Here is a 21,437-nt window from a genome sequence, read left to right on the forward strand (position 1 = left end):
TTTAACAGTTTATTGAGATATAACTCACATATCATACAATTTACCCATTTAAACTGTCTAATCCATTGGCTTTTGGTATTTAATGCACCACAAAAATTTTTCAATATTTTTGTAATCCAAAAAAGAAATCCTACACCTCTTAGCTGTGACCCCTAACACCCCATCCCTGCTAGGCTGCCACTGATGTTCATTTTATATCTTTAGATTTGCTTATTCTGGACATTTCGTATAAATATGCACTCCTTGGTGACTGGCTTTTTTCATTTAGCATGATGTCCTCAAGGTTCATCCACGTTGCAGTGTGTGACAGAATTCCCTTCCTTTTTGTGGCTGAATGATATTCAGTTGGATGGATAGACCACATTTTGTCTATCTCTTCTTCAGTTGATGGGCATTTGGGTGTTCCCACTTTTTGGCTATTCTGGATAATGCTGCCACAAACATCCATGGACAAGTTTTTGTGAGAACATTTGTTTTCAGTTCTCTTGGGTATATACCTAGGACTTAATTGCTGGACTATATGGCAATTAAGTAGTTAATCACTTGGGGAGCTGCCAGACCATCTTCCAAAGCTGCTGCTCTGTTCCCTTCCCACCAGCAGAAGGGCTCCGATTTTTCCACACCCTTGCCAACACTTGTTGTTATCTGACGTTTTGATTCTAGCCATCCTCGTATTTTGAAGTGGTATCTCACTGTGGTTAAAATTCCAGGGTTTTTCTACATAAGAGAAAACTAGGGCTAAGCGAGGAAATGTCACTTGCTAAGAGTCCATATCTGATAAGTGGCAGAAGTACTGCTGTTTGAGTCCAGATCTTTCTGACTCTAAAGTCATAATCAACAGAACTTGTTTCCCCTGCAGTCACTGGATGCACCAGACGTTACTCTCAAATTCACACATCAAGCCAGTGGCAGAACCCTGCTAGTTCAACCTCACCTTCTGCATTTAAAATATAACTTAATTGTTCTAGTCTTGACTTCTAAAAAATTTGTCAACTGTGTCAGGGGTTTCAGAGTGTCCTGGGGTCATTTGGTAAAACACAGATGCCTGAGCCTTTAGTTAACAATTGGACTCTGCGGGTGGAGCCTGAGCACGAGTGTCTTTATGAAACATCAAGTGGTTTTACCTAGATTTAATTACAGTAATTTTCTCACCAGATGATACCAAAATATGTACATGAAATAGGTGATTCTTCTAAGAAATTATACTTCAAGACTCTGAAAACTTATAAAATACATCAAAACCAATTTTACATTTAAAATAATATTACTTAAGACTACAGCCATTTCATTTTGTGTGCTTCCTTTATAAACTGTGTAATTACACACTTAGTGAACGCTGTGCAGTCTACTCTATAGAAATGCTTTAGAACAGCCCCAATTATTGTAAACATAGGGAGAACCAATGGGGAAGAAAAAAATTTCTAAAACCAGCCAAAATACAGGTTTCTGAGTCTGTACAGTCTTTGGAGAGGTTTGTCTCTCAGAATCTGTTTATTTCTAATTCTCAGTTTTACAAGCTGCATTATCGAATTTTCAGTAAAAGCGTAATTAGAAGGGGGAGAGGGAGGCTACGCTGGGATAGTAACAATGGGCAGCTGGAAGCAAAATAGGGGCAGGAAGGAGCAAAGCTCGGAACGCCGTGGAAAGGCCTGGAAACCGCTCACCTCCAGGGCCGCCGAGCCCGCTACCCTAGTGAAGCGCCCGGGCCCGGGATGGGGCGGGGCGGGGCGGCCTCCGCACTGTGCGGGCCTTGCTTTCGATCCCCTTTGGTAACAGTCCCGCAAAAACCATTTCCTTCGGGAAACACTGCTGCTCCCTGTGCCGTGCTGTGGACGAGTGCCTTTCCCGGTGTGCGCACATGTGTTTCCCAGTGTGTGCACATGTGTTACCCGGTGTGTGCACATGTGTTTCCCGGTGTGTGCACATGTGCCTTTCCCGGTGTGCGCACATGTGTTTCCCAGTGTGTGCACATGTGTTACCCGGTGTGTGCACATGTGTTACCCAGTGTGTTCACATGTGCCTTTCCCGGTGTGTTCACATGTTTCCCAGTGTGTTCACATGTGTGTTTCCCGGTGTATTCACTGGTGTGTTTCCCGGTGTGTTCACTGGTACCTTTCCCGGTGTGTTCACATGTGTGTTTCCCGGTGTGTTCACATGTCCCTTTCCCGTTGTGTTCACATGCGTGTTTCCCGGTGTGTTCACTGGTACCTTTCCCGGTGTGTTCACATATGCCTTTCCCGGTGTGTTCACATGTGTGTTTCCCGGTGTGTTCACATGTCCCTTTCCCGTTGTGTTCACATGTGTGTTTCCCGGTGTGTTCACTGGTGCCTTTCCCAGTGTGTTCACATGTGCGTTTCCCGGTGTGTTCACATGTGTGTTTCCCGGTGTGTTCACTGGTGCTTTTCCCGGTGTGTTCGCATGTGCGTTTCCTGGTGTGTTCACTGGTGCCTTTCCCAGTGTGTTCACATGTGCGTTTCCCGGTGTGTTCACATGTGTGTTTCCCGGTGTGTTCACTGGTGCTTTTCCCGGTGTGTTCGCATGTGCGTTTCCTGGTGTGTTCACTGGTGCCTTTCCCAGTGTGTTCACATGTGCGTTTCCCGGTGTGTTCACATGTGTGTTTCCCGGTGCGTTCACTGGTGTGTTTCCCGGTGTGTTCACTGGTGCCTTTCCTGGTGTGTTGACTGGTGCTTTTCCTGGTGTGTTCACATGTGTGTTTCCCGGTGTGTTCACTGGTGCTTTTCCCGGTGTGTTCTCATGTGCGTTTCCTGGTGTGTTCACTGGTGCCTTTCATGGTGTGTTCACATGTGCGTTTCCCGGTGTGTTCACTGGTGTGTTTCCTGGTGTGTTCATATGTGCGCTTCCCGGTGTGTTCACTGGTGTGTTTCCCGGTGTGTTCACATGTGCGCTTCCCGGTGTGTTCACTGGTGCGTTTCCGGTGTGTTCACTGGTGCGTTTCCTGGTGTGTTCACATGTGTGTTTCCCGGTGTGTTCACTGGTGCATTTCCCAGTGTGTTCGCATGTGCGTTTCCCGGTGTGTTCACTGGTGTGTTTCCCGGTGTGTTCACATGTGCGCTTCCCGGTGTGTTCACTGGTGTGTGTTTCCTCTGTGCCTGCTGGTCTCCCTCCTTCCTCCAGACCAGCTGTTACGCTCCGAGATAACTGAGACGGGTGTTATCGTTGAGTTTGGACAATGGCTCCTGTGCCCCAGCTTCACAGGGTTGGTACCCAAGGCGCTGAGCGGTTCGGAAGCTTCCTTAGGGTGCTAGTGAAGTAGCTGACCGGGGTCCCGGCCTGAGCTCCGTGCTCCGGCTGCCACAGCCCTTGACTGTCAGGCCGCCTGAGTGCTCACGACTGGGCGTCATTTATCCTGCGTCTTCCCCAGTTTCCGAGGACAGAAAAATACGCGCCGCCCTTTGGAAATACAGTGCCGTCGGAACAGCCCCGGTTTCCCCGTTACTTTGACCTGGGTGAGCCCTCTTCTCCCCGGAAAACGGAGGCACCCTGACCCCTCGTTCTCTGAAACTTCCCAGAAGCAAAGTTCTGTTGCTCTTGTTTGGTTTTGTTTTTTTTGCTAATGAGCATAGCAAGGAAGCTCCTTTGAATTTAGACACTTTTCAGTTATTCTCAGGTTTCTTTGGTCCCCTGCTCTGAGGGGACTTTTATTGATTGATCTGTGAGTTAAATTCACTTCTTATTAAAATTAACAAGGTGTCCCTGCTAATGAACCATAATATAGATAATTTTCTAGAAACTAAACAGATAACCGTTGAAAAATATTGGTTGCTACCTCATTGTGAATACTGTAATTATAGCATTATGTAACTTACTACTACATTATATATTTCTTTTTAAAAATGCGCAAGCTAAACAGAAACAAGCTCACGGATACAGAGAGCAAACTGATGGTGGCCAGATGGGAAGGGGGTCAGGGGGATGGGTGAAAAGGTGAAGGGATTTAGAAATACAAATTGCCAGTTATAAAAACAGTCACGGGATGTAAAGTTCAGTGCAGCTAGAATAGTCCAAATTACAGTAACTGCATGGCGCCAGGTTAGGCTGATCTGGGTGATCACTTGGTAAGTTACGTGAACGTCTGATCACCACTGAGCTAATATAAAATTGTATGTCAACCATAACTGAAACAGAAGGTTAGTCTCTAAATTGCACAAAATAAAAATAAATAAAAATTAAAAGAGTGCTTTGAGATTGTCAAGCGGATATCTCTGTATTGTGTAGGTGGGTGAATGCAAGGTCAGCGTTAAGGGCCCTGCGTGTGGAGACATAGCTAGTAGGCAGTGCTACCCCCAGAGGTCTGCAGATCCAGTTGTCACTCGGTGGTGCCTGTCGCCCCTGTTCCGAGCAGGAGCAGGAGCCCGGCCTCGGGGGCTCGGGACCCATACCCTCAGCTGGAGGGCCCCCGAGGCCCTGCGACTGCACGCTCGCAGTTTCTACAGTATTCAGTCCAGAGCAGCGATTTCCAACCTTTTCATGGCACGGCACACGACTAAGTGCCAAAATTCTGCGGCACACCAAAAATATATATTTCTGCTGATTTGACCAAAAAAAAAATAGGTCTGATTTTCATTGGTTCACACGGGTCGGCTGTCGTGTTGGCTGTGGTCACTTGTTTATTTGACAGTCTAAGGGGAAGGAGGTCAGTGGCCCTGACTAAAAGGCCGGGTGTCGCATGTTTTAACAATCCTTGCGGCGCACGGGTTGGAAATCGCTGGCCGGCAGCCTGACAGGCACAGAAGGAGGGACTTGGATGACAGTCATCTTGTCCACGGTGCCCTGAGCCTGGCGTGCCGAGAATTCCCAGCTCGCTGCGACCGGGACTGGGACCGGGACCCCCTCCCACGGGCTTTTCTGTTGTATCTGTGATGTGGGGAACCCGCATCTCCTCAGATCAGAAGAGAATCCAAAACTCAAGTCTTTTTTTGTTTTTTAACTGAAACCGAATGAACTGATGAGAGAAGGAAATAGGACCGTAGGACGTTACGAGTTACGTTAATAGAGATGAAAAGGAAAGTGTGACTTGTGTGTGCTTAAGCGTTTCTTTGAAAGGCAGCGCGTGGTCTGGGGACTGATTTTGGTGTGTTAGCAAAAGATAACTTGGGCGCACTTCATATTTGGAAGGGGAAACTGAGGTACCGGCCGGTCTCGCAGAGGAAATTAAATCTCTAAATGTACAGACTTCCGTCTGGGCTCCTCTGTGCTGCCTGGAGGTCTGCGGCATGCACGTGGAGTGCAACCTGGTCCTTCAGCTTCATTCAAAACATTGACTGCAAGTCCTTCAGCTGTCCTTCGTCGCGGTTTGTAACTGCGTTTGCCTTTGACGACCTGGAGCAGCAGGAACCTGCGTCGCCCCTGGCGCTCCCCGCAGAGCTCGGCAGCTGCTGTCCTTCTCGGCTTTTCCTCCAGACGGAGCAGGGACAGGGACGCGTGTGCTGGCTGCCAGCAGGCGCAGGAGGCACCTGGGTTCCTCTGGCCCGTTACTGTCGAGCAGTAACAGTAAGACGTGAGAGGCAGAGAGATAAACGGTTACGGAAAACTGTTTAAAAATCCTCAGTCGGCGGGATTGGATCTGTCCCGGGCGTGCAGCATGGGATTTACTGGGGCGAGACTCCTCATGTTCTCAGTCCTCAGGAGGGTGTATCTGGTTGTGGAAAAAATGAGACAAAAGGAGGGACCTCAGAACCAGCACATTACTCAGTGCGCGCCCGGGCCTGGAGCCTGCTTAGCTCGGTCACCCCTGCCCTGAGCTTTCCTGTTCATTCAGTCCTTTGAACCCTGTGACGAACGCACAGCTGATTTCGGGGGATGCATGTGTCTGAGACATTCACCCCTCGCCTGGGACGAGGCCGCTTTCTCGGGGGGGAAGGGGGGGGAAGGTCCTTACTAGCAGCTGGAGGAAGGTCCTGATACATTTGTCCCTGCAACTGTGTCATGGGGAATAAACCATTTTACCCATTGACCTTTATGGCAACTTTGCTTTCTAGCTACGGAGTCCTGCTGTGGGAGCTGCTCACGGGGGAGGTCCCCTACCGTGGCATCGACGGCCTCGCTGTGGCCTACGGGGTGGCGGTCAACAAGCTCACTTTGCCCATTCCATCCACCTGCCCTGAGCCCTTTGCCAAGCTCATGAAAGGTACCTGTGCACCCCTGAATTTGTGTGTCTGTGGGGATAGGGGAATCACTCATTAGAACAATTATATATATTTTTAACCAAAAAAGAAATGTCTGTGGTCCTGATTTTCAAATGTTTGTAAGTACTTATACTATTTTGGAGTTAGAAACCTTGTCTTTGATCTAAGATGTCAGGTCAGGTTTTGATGAAGTAAGTAATGTAAAAACAGTCCAGTTTTATCAGTGACTCATTTATGTACAAAATTCAGCAGAATAGCAATAAAATCTGCACCAAGTACACTAGTAGAATTCAAAGACAATATTGAGCTGGCTCCAGATCTGCTATTTTAAATCTCACCTAATGATCAAAAACACGTTACAGTCTTAACTGGCATCGTTTCCCATGACCACCTGTATGTGATTCTGCTCTCTTAAAAATTAACTAACTTTTTATAAGCAGCAAGTTATCTTACTGGTTACTAGGCTGTTTCTTAGTGCCTCTTTTGTGATTCTAATATTTCAGAGACTGGTTTTCTCGTTGAGTTATAGGCCTCTCTATCAATAAATCATCCGGCCAGGCCAGCTCGGGCCCTGACACAGTTCATGGTATGGCATGGAAAGCACATGTCCACATGCTAATGTCACATAACATAGACAACACGGGCCTTACCTCACAGTAATTATCATGCATGCCACTGACATGAAAACTGTAAAATAAAATTTTCAAAATCATTATCAATAGACTTAAAAAACCTTCAGCAGATACTGTCAACAGGGCTGATAATCTGAAGTCCGCTGAGAAATGGCCTTTCTGAGACTCTCGTTTATTTTAGAATGCTGGCAGCAAGACCCTCACATTCGCCCGTCATTTGCCTTAATTCTTGAACAACTGACTGCCATTGAAGGGGCAGTTATGACCGAAATGCCTCAGGAATCTTTCCATTCCATGCAAGATGACTGGAAGCTGGAAATTCAGCAGATGTTTGATGAGCTGAGAACAAAGGAAAAGGTGAGGAGCACATATTTATTTAATTGCCTAATATACCCACATTTATGAAGATTATGGAAAATATGAGTCAACAACCACCACTAGCATTATTCTAAAATATTTGCAGACATCAGTATTTATTGATTCTTGCTTTTCAGTTAAAACAAAACAGAGCTGTACTTGAAATGTGGAATTTGTAAAGAAAAAAATATTTTATTTGGGGAATTTTCAAATGTTAAATAAAATGAGAGAATAGCTTAATAAAACTTTTATATGCATTAACCAGCTTCAGTAAAAATTGTTGATATTTTGTTCTCTTTTCTCCATTATCATCTTTTTAAAATTTTTAAAAAATATTTAATTTTTTAAAATATATTTTAATTTTTTAAATTTTTTATTTATTTTATTATTTTTTAATATATCTTTATTGATTTCAGAGAGAGAGGAAGGGAGAGGGTGAGATAGGAACATCAATGACGAGAGGGAGTGATTGATCGGCTGCCTCCTGCATGCCCCTCGCTGGGGATCGAGCCCGAAACAAAAACCCGGGCATGTGTCCTGCCCAGGAATCAAACTTCGATCTCCTGGATCCCAGGTTGATGCTCAACTGCTGAGCCACGCCGGCCGGGGTTTTTTTTAACTGGGGTATTTTACATTAAATTGTAGACTCACATCATTTTACCCGTAAGTGCTTCAATTTGCATCTCTAACTAGTAAGAATTTTCAAAATAACTTTCTTGCCAGTATTATCTCAGAAAATAACACATGGTATTCCTTGATACCATCTAATACTCCATATTCAAATGTCTTTGTCTCAGGTCTTCTTAGAGTTGGTTGGTACAAATCAGAATTTAAACGAGGTCTACGTGTTGTTTTTAGTTATATCTTTTAAAGGCTCTTTTATGCTAGGTCCCCTTTTTTTTAATCTCCAAGTTACTGCTTTTTTTGAGAAACTGGGAAAATGTATAATTTTTGAACTTTTTGGGTTAAGCTTTGATTGGTTTATATATTTTAAGAAGAAGAAAAAAAATAAGCCTGTAGGTTAAACCTGTTGAAGCTGCATTTATATTCCTGCAAAGTGAAATACAAGAAGTCAAAACACAGCCAATTAGAAGGCAACCTTGTGGGGAAGTGAGTTTGCTAAGCATGGTCTCCTTTGACTGGTTGCAGATGACTGTTAATGGTCCCTGAAGAACCCCAAGTCCAAGCACGGTTCTGTGCTTTGGAAGCCGTCCTTATTTTTTGAAGATATTTTTGTAATACTAGAGTGTTTTGATGAGTCAGGTTTATTCTGATGGTCTGAAGTGTTTAACTGTTCAAAAGGTAGAATTCTTCTATTGTGGGTGCAATAAATGGGCTAAAGCACAACAGTGCAAGTTTCTGATAACCGTTATAAAGCCAAATAGTTGTCCAAGAAGGAATTTCTATTCCTCATGTATTGGTGATTTTAAAATAGCAGAATTATTTTTAGGCAATAACACTTTGCTAAATAAAGAGTCTGCTTGCTTATTCAACACTGTATGACGTCGAAACATGGGATGATGGTATGGCCAAGAGTCATTCTCTCGTGTCAAAGTGACCTTGACTCGTGTAGTGTGGCTCTGAATCCCATCTCTATAGACTTTCACATCGACCATAATATTAAAGGCCCGGAGCCAACCTCAGTGCAAAGGAAAGGGCAAAAGGGAATAAAAAGGTATAGTTTAAACTTATTTTTACGTAAGCATTTCCTGAGCCAGTATATACATACATAATACTGTGCGTGGTATCAAGACGTCATATGCCTAAATTCTGCCCTCGAGTAGCTTACTTTTGTTGTTTTGCTGAGTTGAGAATGAATGCTGTGTACGTCACAGTTATTTCCCAAAATGCAAATTGTTTTCTTTAAAAAAAATGAATTCCAAACTTGTCTATGGGAAACTATTAGGAGTTTCAACACTGTAGTTTTTTTTCCAGCAAACGCACACTGAATATCTACTGTGTTCTGGGGGCAGTGTCAGAGTCCTGGGACACAGAGATGGATACGGCGGTCTGTGTCCTTGAATGGTGCTTTGACTACCAGGCTGGGGATTTGGATCTCTTTGACAAGTTTGTAAAAGGGGCTTCATGTGCTATTTTGGCAACACTTTTAGGCCAGATACTGGAGTCAACCTCCTCCTCTTTCCCACCCCCTGCCTTTCCTCATTCTGCCGCCTCTTTTGTGCTAATGGGATTACTGTTCTCTCAGGGACCCAGTCTCAAGGGTCTTTGAGGATGTTTCTCGTGGTCTCCTATGTGACAGAGACCATCCGTGGTAACTTGCTCCCCTAACCCCCATATCCTCATATCACCTGATTACTGCAGCAGCACCCTACCTGGTGGCTCAGTCTTGCCCCCCTTACTGATCCCCTCAGCACCGCAGTGACCCCTCCAAACGCAAGTCTGAGCATCTGTGCTGCAATGGCCAACCCTGTTTCCTTATTAACTTCCCTTGTCCTGCCATAGTTAGCCTCACTCTGTCAGCAGCCATTCTGAATCCTTCCAGTTCCTCTGATTCGTTCGCTTGACTTTTGGCCTTTGTTACAGTCTGTCCTCTGTCGAGAACATTGTCCCCTCCCAAGCTTTCATTCCCCACCCCACAATCGCTGGCTCCTGCATTCTTAGTCCTTCAGTCCCCTTCCCTTGCTGCACCAGATAAACTCATGTCTTAGGCGCCTGCACCTCCCTTATCATGGCTGGACTAAGTACATTATTGTTATTATTTGCTTGTGTAACTGTTCTTAGTTTGCCTTTCCATTAGATAATAAGTTCATAAGCTATACTGTTTCATTCTTGGTCATTTTCATCCACACCACTGAACAAAGTACAAAGTATAGTACATGGTAGGCATTAAATAAGTACATTAAATAGGCCTAAGTAAAATTTCTTAATATGCTTCTGATGTGTATTTTAGTAGGTGAGAGATACCAGCAGTCATTATTATCATTATTAGTGCTATTGTAAGTGAAAAAGGAATTTAAAGGTATATAAATGTTAGGAACGCTATTATGAATCTTATGCTATAACAGAGGCATATAACCCAGCTGTTTAACAGCTGGTTATATATTCTTTTTTTTTAAAAAAATATATCTTTATTGATTTCAGAGAGAAAGGGAGAGGGAGAGAGAGAGAGATAGAAACATCGTTGATGAGAGAGTCATTGATCGGCTGCAGCCCGTAACCTGGGCATGTGCCCTGACCAGGAATCAAACCCTGATCTCCTGGATCCTAGGTCGACGCTAACTGCTGAGCCACGCCCAGCTGGGCTGGTTATATATTCTTGAGAAACTTCCACACACATGCAATAACCTTAAGGAAATTAAGGTTATTCACTTAAGTATTGTTTGTGTTAGTGAAAAACTGGAAGCAACCCCGATATCTATTAATAGGGGAATAGGTGCCTAAGCTCTTGTGTATTTATATAATGGGGAGTTTAAATGAATGAACTCCAGCTACATGTTTCAACATGGATAAATCTCAAACATAATATTGGGTAGAAAAGCAAGCTGCAGAGGAATATTTCCATTACATACTGTTTACGTAAAACCACATAAAACAAAACTATTCATATGTACAACAAGTCTAAGAGGAACTGAGTGCAGAACATTAGGTCTGAAGGGAGAGGGGAGGGGGAGGGTCAGAGCCTAGCACACAGGGCTTGGACAGACCCGAAACACACATGGTGAAAAGTTAACAGCTATTAAGTATTGATGGTATGTGCATGGGCATTGGCTGTTCCACTTATAGTATGTTTTAAATATTTATAACTTAAAATGATTAAAAATAAAGGTTAAAGAGAAATATATAAGCTGCAAAAGTCTTTTCATTTGTTTCCTAAAGTCATTTTTTTCAAGTAGTAGTAAACTTACAGGTAATCCACTCTGTTCCTTAGATTTTTTCAGTATTTTGTCAGTTTAAAAATACAGAACAGGCAAATGCAACCTTAGACTCTGACCTGCTATAAATCCATAGAACTCATGGAAGAAATAACAACCCTGTTTGGCTGCTCAGATCATATGCATGGTGTTGTGTCTGACTGTCAGCCTCCCAGGGACGGTGGCGAAGGCGGGAGAGGGACCCAGACATCTGAGCAAAGAACAGAGTTGGACACAGAAGGGTGGGGGTTGTGGGGCTGCCCTCCGACACTGGAAGCGCCTTCAAAGCAGATGAGGGAGGAAATAGGTTTTGTGTTGTTTTACACTCAGAGGTAGGACCTCTTGGCTTCCAGGGATTAAAATTTGGCCCGAATGGAGAACATTCTAGCACTCGGAGCTGTCAGCTTCCTTCCCTGCAGGAAGCCACGTGGTCTGCAGGGGTGTCTACGCAGGATTCTAAAAACCTCTGTCGACTTTCCCCCCACTTTTGTATTAAGTCTTTAGCAGAATGCCAGGATCTGTAGCAGCCTGGTGTCGTGGCTAAGACCAGACACTGCAGCCAGACAGCCTGCTTGGCACCGGGCTCTGCCATTTGCTGACCGGGGACAGCTTTCCCATCCTAGGTGTCCCAGGAGCCCCGTCTCGGGTAGGCGCCTGTCTCTTATAAGTGCTGGATAAGAGTTACGTGTTAGCCTTAGAACCAGGAAAGTGGTGGCTCCGACGGAGCAGGGCCGGCTCCAGCAGCCGCCCCCTTTCCCACCCAGGCGTTGGGGAATCAAGCGATCCTGGGAAGTGACTGACTGGATTACTCCTTAAATCCTGCAGCTCTGTGAAGGATTATCATCAGTGATGTTATTAATATGTTTCTTGGGAACTTTAATACAATTTGTTGACTTAAAATGATACAGAAAAGACTGATGGGTTTTGGGATTTTTTTTTTTTTTTACACTTCCCCAAATTGCCAAATTGTTTTCAGGAATTCTAAAATTAGATGTTTAATAGCAAAAGTAAAAAAAAAAGATTTTGGGGAATAGGAGAGGACTTTGAGGAAAAATAAAATTTCAAATGAGAGAATTTAAAATAGGGAAGTAATGTAAATAATTAATTGTTGCTTAGGCTATTTTGTTTAATTACTTTTAATTAATGATACTTATATCAGTAGAGGTATGTCCAGTGAGTTAATTCTTATTCCATGTGGTGTAAAAATGAAAAAGCTCCACAACTGGATTCTGCTCTTTCGCCCTTTTGAGGACACGTAAGAATAGTTCCCTTGTTACTCTGAGGTTACCGGCTGAGCTATATCACTGCCTTCACTTTTTCTATGTGATATGCACAGCGCTCCTTGAAATACGGCATTTTTGGTGTCCTGTGAGCCTTCAGTTCGCAGCGAAAGCCTGTGCAATCTTTTTCTTTGCGCAGAGGTCTCTGCCTGCATCTTTCGCTGGAGTCCAGCACCGTGTACGTGCTCTATCTCCCTTTCTCCGCCGATTGCTCAAGGTAGGAGGCGTCAGACTTGGAATTAATGGGCAGTAACTGGGCCGCGCTCCGTGTTACTCAGTAAACTGTAGCCTCCATAGATACCAGTTCCTCCCTAAATTCCTGGCTGCTTATCTCTGTGTGTCTGCCTTTGTACGTTGGGTGCACAAAGTGTCTTTGAACCACTGTGAAGGCATGTCACCATTAATGATTAACATCTGCCAGGAGTCTGGATTTGCCATTAGAGTGGCCTGTGCCAAGCAATTAAACAAATATTACTACTTAGTAATCTCAGCAACCAAAAGTTTTCTGTGTGCTTCACAATTTCAAAGTATTCAAAAGGGTTCTAATACCCCATAGGGGTTTTTTTTCCCCCTTTTACTTCCGAATGTTTGAAATTTATTCCGAAGGAAGAGTTCTGTGGCTGCTTTCTCTCTGACCTTGGTCTTTTCTCTTACAAAGTCTTAAGCAAGTGATTTTTTTTGTTTTAATTCGCCAGCATTTTCAAGGGGATTCACATCGTAGCTCGGGACCTGGAATTAAAAATGGTTTCTTACTCAGTTACTGTGGCAGTTAACACAAAAGGCCTGATTGAATCTGCTGACCTTATCTCTTCCTCAGGCCATTTCATTTTACAATAGCTAATTGGATTGACATCAACACCACTGAAAAGTAATATCTTAACAAAAGGGCAGACGGTAATGAGTTCGAAATTGAAAGTGCCTGGAAATTACCCTCTGTCCCCAAATACTCCACAGTAAAATCCCCGATTTGGACACACAGGTTGGAGAAAGGCCCCAGTTAAACAATGGATTCCATACTTTTTTTGGAATATGTAACATTTTCTTCGGTGTTTTTTGTTTTTGTTTTTGTTTTAGTTTTTCCTAGCAGTGCATGGCAATTTCTGTCTGGCACAGTGTCCTGAAGAAATGCCAACCTGCTCTGTAAATAAGGATCAGCAGCTGGATGTTAGCAGGAGTGATTTGAATATCAATTGGTCTTAAGTAAATCCTTTCTCCTGCAATTTTGGTTATGAAGTTTGTTCAGAAAAATAAATTTAAAGAATATCTCAGAGGTGGACTTCAGTCCACTTCGGTAGAAGTACCGTTAAGTTCGGAATTCGTTGGATCCGAATAAATGACGTTTGTGTTTAGAGCTCCCGCCTCTTCCTGGTGGGACCGTGTTTACTGGGGACGGACGGACTCTGTTTATCTTCCTCTGTGATAGTTGCACTGACAGCTTCCAGTTACTTGAGTCCATCTGCAAAAGGCCAAGGGCATCGTGGGCTCGAGTGGCATTTTAGTCCCGGGTTCTGCTCTGGTTGTTTCCCCGAGCCACATCGCACAGTTTCTGGACGAATCCCGTTTTTGAAGGGGGCCTGTGTGGTTGTATAAAGTGTGACAGGTTTGCGCAGCGCTCCCAGGGCTCCCAGCCCAGCCCCCCCGAGAAGGCGGAGCTCCTAACAAAGTGTTCGGCACCAGGCGAGCCTGAGATGGAGTTTGTCCCGAGCGGTGTCACCCCGAGTTTGCGGATGTCTTCACTTCCGTGGGGGCTCCATTTAGTAGCAGGGGAACTAGAAGGGAAAGGAGTCCCCCACCGACAGGAATATTTGTCTCTGGGAAAGAACAGAACACCTTGCAGAAGTGAAAGATACGGGGTGAGATTGAATAACTTTGTCGAGCTCTCACTTTCACTGTTGAACACATTTTTCATAGGCATACGAGTTCATACATTCTTCAGTTCATAGATTTTCTGTTCCTTAGTTCAGTCATTCTAAAACAAACCCAAGAGGAAGCCGGACTTAATCAGAAAGTATGGTGGCAGAGGGACTTCTCTTAGCTAATTCATGCCACGTGCCACCTGTGGATAAAGTGGCACTTGCCTCATCCACGCATCCTGGAAAGTTCTTTGTAACTGGATACATTTTTCATTGGCTTATAATTGTAGAGATGCCTCATTTCTGTGTCTGATGGGCCTTCAGCGGACTCCTGACACATTAGCCGTGTTCTTTCCCGTGATCTCTCCACAAAGATGTTTTCATCTCTAAGCAGATCCTTAAATGCCCTAAGAAGTCCCTACCGACAGAAACCCCAACTGCAGGCTTTTGTAACTAGAATAATTATACTCTCATTAAGCGAAGCTCTAACTTTGCGTTTATTTTAGAATGGATCACGCGCATCCTCACTTTGTTGCTATGTGTTAATGTACATTTTATGTGTCAGGGGGTTATAGAGGCAAGAGATGAAGAGAGAGAAATGTGAAAATCGCGTTTTAAAAAACTGCGATGCCTCTTTAAGCCGGTGACCTGCCGCCCAGGTGTCAGCCCTGGCTGCCGGGCCGCGGTGACCAGGTGCCTGGGCGACGACGCGGTGTCCTCTCTGTCCCAGGAGCTGCGGTCCCGCGAGGAGGAGCTGAGCCGCGCGGCCCTGCAGCAGAAGTCCCAGGAGGAGCTGCTGAAGCGGCGGGAGCAGCAGCTGGCCGAGCGCGAGATCGACGTGCTGGAGCGGGAGCTGAACATCCTGATCTTCCAGCTCAACCAGGAGAAGCCCAACGTCAAGAGGAGGAAGGGCAAGTTCAAGAGAAGCCGCCTGAAGCTCAAGGATGGGCATCGCATCAGCTTGCCCTCAGGTACGGCCTGGTCTTCCTGCCGCCCGCGGCCCTGCGTGCCGCCCGGGACCGGGAGGAGATGGGGCGCGAGGGTCTCCAACACTGAGCGTCTGCAGTCGGTCCCTTCGGTTCGTGGGCAGCGTGTAATGAACCACGAGCTCCCACGCGTGGAACGGCACCTCCTTCCCACGGGTTCGCTGATTCCTGCCTTTGAAACCAAAGCAGAATTCCCTTGTCGCCGATCGCGCCGTGGAAGTCGGGGACAACTATCGCCACTGCGTGTCGGGTGTATTGTTCCCTCAGCAGCCGGTATCGCCTGGTAACTGAGCTCCTTTGGGACGCGGGAGATGCTGTCAGCAGGGTGTCCCCCCAAAATGTATACACACTTTGAATAATTATGAACCCCGGTGGGTTAAACCTGCAAAGAAAGAAGCATCAGTTGAGCTGTCAGCTTTAAAGGGTGTGTACAGTTTGTGGGGACACCCTGGGTGTCAAGTACTTTAGTTACTTTCATCCGAGGGTTTAAAGTGCTTCAGGTGTAAAAATGAACCAGGAAATCTAGGGAAGCTTTGAAAAAATTTTTTAAATCATTGTGACGATAACATAAAGGGATTTCATGTGTTAGGAGAAACTAAGCAGGATAGAAAATAACAAACACATATTTATAAATTAAGTCCTTTAATGTTATGTTTTATACTTGATTTAAGGAAAAACCAAGTGCCCCCTGTATTTTGTGATTCTTTCTAATAGGAGGGAAGGTGGGGGCAGACGGGGCTGGCTGCACATTGTAGGACGTGTATCTGTGTCGACTTACCCTCTATTGCTCCTGTACACTGGGGCATTTTATGGACTCTGTTGTTTTCCTAAGATGGGTGTTAATGGCATGGAAATTTGATTTAAGTAATAACAGCAGTTTCATTTCATATAAAGTGTGGATAAGTTGTCCTGTAAAAATACTTGTCACAAAAGGCTGGAAGCCTTGCGGCATAGTGGGGGGTTTTCAGGTTATTGCTGACACCCCGAGTGATCAGCAGAGAGGGGGTGCGGGGTGGTCACAGGCACACACTGTGCGTTTCTGAGAATTTGGCTGGATGAGGTGAGAACGGGCCCTGGGTCCTTACTCATTTTACCTCTGACCTCTCGGGAAAGAGAGGCACTTTGCCAGGTTCTGTCTGATGTTTGCTTTTGACTTGGAGGACCACCGACTGGCCTGCCTGTCGTGTCAGACATAATGTAAAAGAGTCTGGTTCATTTATGATGAGCTTCTCCTTTCAGGGATAGACGCTGGAGAAGTCCGAGAGGCCCCAGCGTGAGCTCTCCTCTCCAGCTCTTAGCTGTGTCAGCTTTCTTCTGCCTGCGTTGTGACTGTTACTGTCATTAATAGTCATTGATTCACTCGGGAAACTTGTCGGGGGGGCTTGGTGTCTCTTCTTCCTCATTTGTTCCCCGTGATTTGTCACTCCAGTGCCGTGGCCTGGTTCTGAGTTCCAATTCTGAGCCTGGCAAGAGCACGCCTGCCTTCTGCGCTGGGCTGGAGGCCCCTCCTCCTGTAAAAGCTCACGGAGAAGTTGCTTCATGGTGTTGTGACAAGTCACGGGGCTCGCTGAACCTTTACAAAGCACTTCAATCTGAAATAAACTGTTTCATGTCTGTGGGTAAGAATATTTCCTCCTTTTACCATCTTCCCAGCCCCAGTCCAGTTCCTCATCATGTCCTGCGGGCCTGTGTTCTCTCTTCCCCTCAAACTGCGTGGCCTGGTCACGAATTTCATAATTTCTCACTTGGTAGATGGAAGAAGCCCCCCATCTGGTACTTCGTTTCTGTTTGCTTTGTCTCCCGGACCCCCTCCGCCCTGCCACATACTTCTCAGCAGTTAACTGTAAGCGCCAGTTTGAACCTATTGCAAAACCTCACACGATTTTCTCATTCAACAAACTCTGAGGATCTACCGTGAACCAAGTACTAGGGATTAAAATAAGATAAACATGATCTCTGACCTCGTGTTACTTATAATCTTAAACAGAGAAAGCATCCATTCAGCAAAGATTTACTAAGCACTTTATGTGTGAGGCTCTGGGATGTCTGGACCGGGATGGGACACAGCTGTGCTGGACGGGGGACCACCTCTGCCCGTGGGGAGCTGACATTGTGCTGGGGGAGGGGTGAACCTTAAGCTAATAATTAAACAAATACTTGTTTTCTTGCTGTAATCATTAACTCCTGGGACAGAAGAGTCCTATGACAGTGGTTAGCAGAGCTGTGACCTGTCTGGGGAGATCTTAGAAGCCCTCCTCAAGAAGTAGCATTTAAAATGAGACTTGAAGTAGGAATTTACCAGATACAAGGGGAAGGCAGAGAAAAGGCAGCCACATGCCAAGAAGGCTCGGGTCCCCCCAGGAGCCGAGAGGAGACCCGTGTTGCACGACCAGGGGTCAGCAAACGACGCCTCAGGGGCCACATCCACCTGCCACCTGTTTTGTGCAGCCCACGAGCTAAGAACGGTTTACACACCTTTAAATCCTTGCAAACAGTAAGAGACTATTTCACGGACATGAATTGCGGCGTCCATACTGAAGCCGTATGGGAGCGATGACTGCTTTCTCGCTACCCCCACAGTCTTGAGTTGTGACAGAGCAAGTGGCTCACGAAGCCTAAACATTTACCATGTGACGCTTTCCAGCAAAAGTGTGCGCCTTCGACCAGGGCGAGGGTCGGGAGCACAGGGCCGGATGAGGCTGAGCGCGCTCCCATTTGCAGGGGCCCCTGGAGCGTGTGCCACATACTCTGTAACTGTGACCCAAGGATCATGAGGAGCCTGCGAAGGGCTCTAAGCAGGGCAGTGACACGGTCAGGCTGGCGTTTTTGATTGTGTCCGGCTGCTGTGAGGTAGACCAGACGCCCAAACGTAGGTGCGGGAAGACGGATGGATGGAGGGACTGGAGCAGCCTCGGCCCGAATTGATGGACATGGAGAGACCAAAGAGAATCGGCCACATAGGGAGCGTTTCTTAGGTCCTGAGCCCTGTGCTAAGTTTTTTCTCTGCTTCTCTGTATTTCATTTTCTTAGCTGTCCTAGGAAGTAGGAAGCTTTTTTTCCGCTTTTGTAAGTGAACATGCTGAGACGTAAAGAGGTTAACTTGCTTCCCCCAGATTCGTATGGCTGGTTAGTGGTGAACTGGGGTTTAATCCAGGTTTGCCAGCTCCAGAATCCAGAATGTCGATTTCTCAGCTGTAACTCTGAGAAGAACGTGTCCACAGAACTTACAAGATACTTCGCGTTTGATTTGACACGGAGGGTCGGGGAGAAGACACTTTCAAGGAAACTTTTCAGATTTCCCGCATGCCTGACTGGATCGCCGCCTTGCCCACCAAATTCCAGCTCCTGATTTCAAATACTACGTGGTTCTTTGAAGTATAATTTTCAAAAAAGTAAACTCTAGCTCTGCAAATATGAAACGAACACGTCAGAGATTTCGTTCAACTCACTCATTAATGAGGGAAGCAGTTAATATTGGTTCAACGGTTAGCGGAGCTCGGTATTTATGGGCCATTTAATAAAGGAATGTTGCGATTAGATTGCTAGGTTAACTACAGACCTGGTTAATGCCCAATATGGCAATAAATCGTAACCTTTGGGACTGTCTTTTTTGCCAGACAGAAATTATTTGCATCACCACCAGACGAAATCTGCGCATTAACCTCTGGCCCTCCTGAGCTGTAAAAATTCCATCCATAGGGAGTCAATCAAAGGTGGAGGCTCTGGGAGGACACCCGTGATTTCTTTTCCTGTGTCTGAGCTTTCAGTGTGTTTTTTGACAGTTTATTAAGTTTTCTCAGCCTCTTCCCTCTGGTAATATTGCTCTTTCTTTCATATATTCCCATAGTTTTTTGCGCATCTGTCAGGACACCTGCCCTCTCTAAAGTCAGGTAACAGGAACTACCGTTTGTAGAGTGCGGTGGCCACAAAGGCTTTTAACTGTGGGAGGGGAAGGAGTTTTTCTTGACCTTCTTAGGACCCCTGTCTGGGTCTGAAAGTTAAACTAACAGAGACATCAGCAGGGGAAGCAGAACAATCTGTCTCCTGTAAGTTTTACGCAACACAGGAGCCTTCGTCAGGAAATGAGGACCCACGGACACCGTGAGGCCTGAGCCTTACGCTGGGTGTGATGCCCTCCTGTCAAATGATAGGTTAAGGAGTATGTCTTAGGTGGTGTGTCCTGAATCCCAGCATAACCTACGCTTCCTGTTTTAATCACCACAGCACCCCTGGGTGTTTTCCCCTGTAACAGTGGGGAGAGAGCCTCGGGGGGTTTGCTGCTGGGTTGAGGTCCGTAGTTTGTAGTGACAGAACCAGGACCCATTTAAATCCAGAGTCTTCTATTTCCACTTTGTTTCTGTTTTTATGTTTTTCAAATTTTTATTTTTTTCATTGATTTCCGAGAGAGGAAGAGAGAGAGAGAAACATCAGTGATGAGAGAGTCATTGATCGGCTGCCTCCTGCACGCCCCCGACTGGGGATCGAGCCCGCAGCCCGGGCCTGTGCCCTGACCGGGAATCGAACTTCGATCTCCTGGATCCTAGGTCGATGCTCAACCGCCGAGCCACACCGGCCGGGCTCCACTTTGTTTTTAACGGTGTCGGACTGGACGAAGGTAACGCTTCCCGAAAGTTGTATGATCTACAAGCACTTAGTAGCAGTTTTCCCTGTGGGTGTGTCTCGCCCTGTATCTGACAAATAGATGCTGAATCACTATTAACTTGAACCCGAAAAGGCAGATAAATGAGAAGCAAACTCTGAGATATACTTGGTTCTTTGTGCCTGGCAATTTTTGCTCGTATTGCTTTGTGCTAAAGACATGGCTGTGAACGTATCTTAAAACCATGACATCTCAGCTCATCCTTTCTCTCCCACCTGACAGATTTCCAGCACAAAATAACGGTGCAGGCCTCCCCCAACCTGGACAAACGGAGGAGCCTGAACAGCAGCGGCTCCAGCCCCCCCAGCAGCCCCACGGTGATCCCGCGGCTCCGGGCCATACAGCGTGAGTGTCCCCCCCCCGCCGGCTCTGTGCCCCTTTCTGTCACTAGCTCAGCCAAGGCAGATGTGTTCGCGTAGCTGATTGTAACTAAGCATGTGACATTAATAGGTTGTCCCAATATTGGGGAAACGAAATTTAGTCTTATATTCCTTAGTCGAGCTTTCTTACGTTCACAGTATTTTTATATTCTGTGCCGTCTGTGACGTGAGCAGGCCACAGAAGAGAGGGAAATGCCAAATCTTGAGACATTTTGTTAAACATCTGGATGCAAGATTAGCATAAGCTGATTCTATCAGCATATTTGTGGCTAGTTTGAAAAGTGAAATCAGGAATTCAAGGTTAGTTCCATTTCTTTCCTTGTTTTGTAAAGAAAAAAATGTTTGGCTTTTTGAGATTAAACCTTAATTTGGTCTTATTGAGACCTAGTACTTCAAAATACCAGGGAGCATTTTGGTTTTAGAAAGAGCGTTCAGCCTGGTGGAAAAATACATAAAGGTAATTTACCTGTCGCCTTCGCACTGCGAGAGTTTCAGGAAGGCCTGAATCAGTTTAGTGGAATGAAATAGAACTACGGACTATTTTTAAAAGTGAGTCCAAAGAAACCTCAAAAGTAGGCAGAGAGGCCTTGGCCCATTTGGCTCAGTGGTTAGAGTGTCAGCCCTCGGACTGAAGGGTCTCGGGTTCGATTCCCGGTTAAGGGCATGTACCTGGGTTGCAGGTTTTTCCGCAGACCCAGTCGGGGCGCGTGCGGGGGGCAACCAATGGATGTGTCTCTCTCTCCCCGCCCCCCCTTCCCTTCCAGTCTCTCGAGAGGGAGGGAGGAAGCTGAGGGAAGGGAAGCTGAGAGATGGCTGCTGGTTCTGGGACCAGAGGCTGGCGCATCCCGTAGTTGAGATAAACTCAGGTCTAATCATCTCCCAACCTACAGCTTTCCCGCTCTGCTCGGCCGCTCTCCTGGGAGTGAAAGCTGCTGACCCTTTCCTCTCTAATTCCACTAACCCTCTGAATAAAAATGGGCAACATATTCAAGGTTGTCAGGCACACACGTACACGCAGATTCGTGCATATACATATATACGCACACACGTGTACACGTACATACGTCCGCTGTGAAATGTGGGAAACAGTGAAGCACAAATCGGGCATTGCCCGTGCTGGTGCGGTGACTGAGCGAAATCGTGATGACTAATGAAAAATTGACTTGTTACAATTTTAAATGATAGCTTTACAACTTTAATTGATTTTAAAAATTGGTTAAGAAATTAGGGTATAAGTTTGTTTTAACTTAAATGTTCAGTTTGGCTCTTTC

At 45.8% G+C, this 21,437-nt stretch overlaps 1 protein-coding gene across 1 annotated transcript in view; it reads left to right on the forward strand.

Moving 5' to 3' along the window:
- MAP3K21 (mitogen-activated protein kinase kinase kinase 21) overlaps window positions 1-21,437 on the forward strand; it is a 42,572-nt gene that overhangs the window by 15,214 nt on the left and 5,921 nt on the right. The window contains exons 3-6 of the mRNA XM_081123860.1: window positions 6,000-6,148; window positions 6,960-7,135; window positions 14,871-15,111; window positions 20,009-20,131. Coding sequence (XP_080979986.1) covers window positions 6,000-6,148; window positions 6,960-7,135; window positions 14,871-15,111; window positions 20,009-20,131 — 689 coding nt within the window. The remainder of the gene's footprint in view (window positions 1-5,999; window positions 6,149-6,959; window positions 7,136-14,870; window positions 15,112-20,008; window positions 20,132-21,437) is intronic.

The sequence above is a fragment of the Miniopterus schreibersii genome, assembly GCF_964146895.1.
Source record: "Miniopterus schreibersii genome assembly, chromosome: 21".
NCBI lineage: Eukaryota > Metazoa > Chordata > Mammalia > Chiroptera > Miniopteridae > Miniopterus > Miniopterus schreibersii.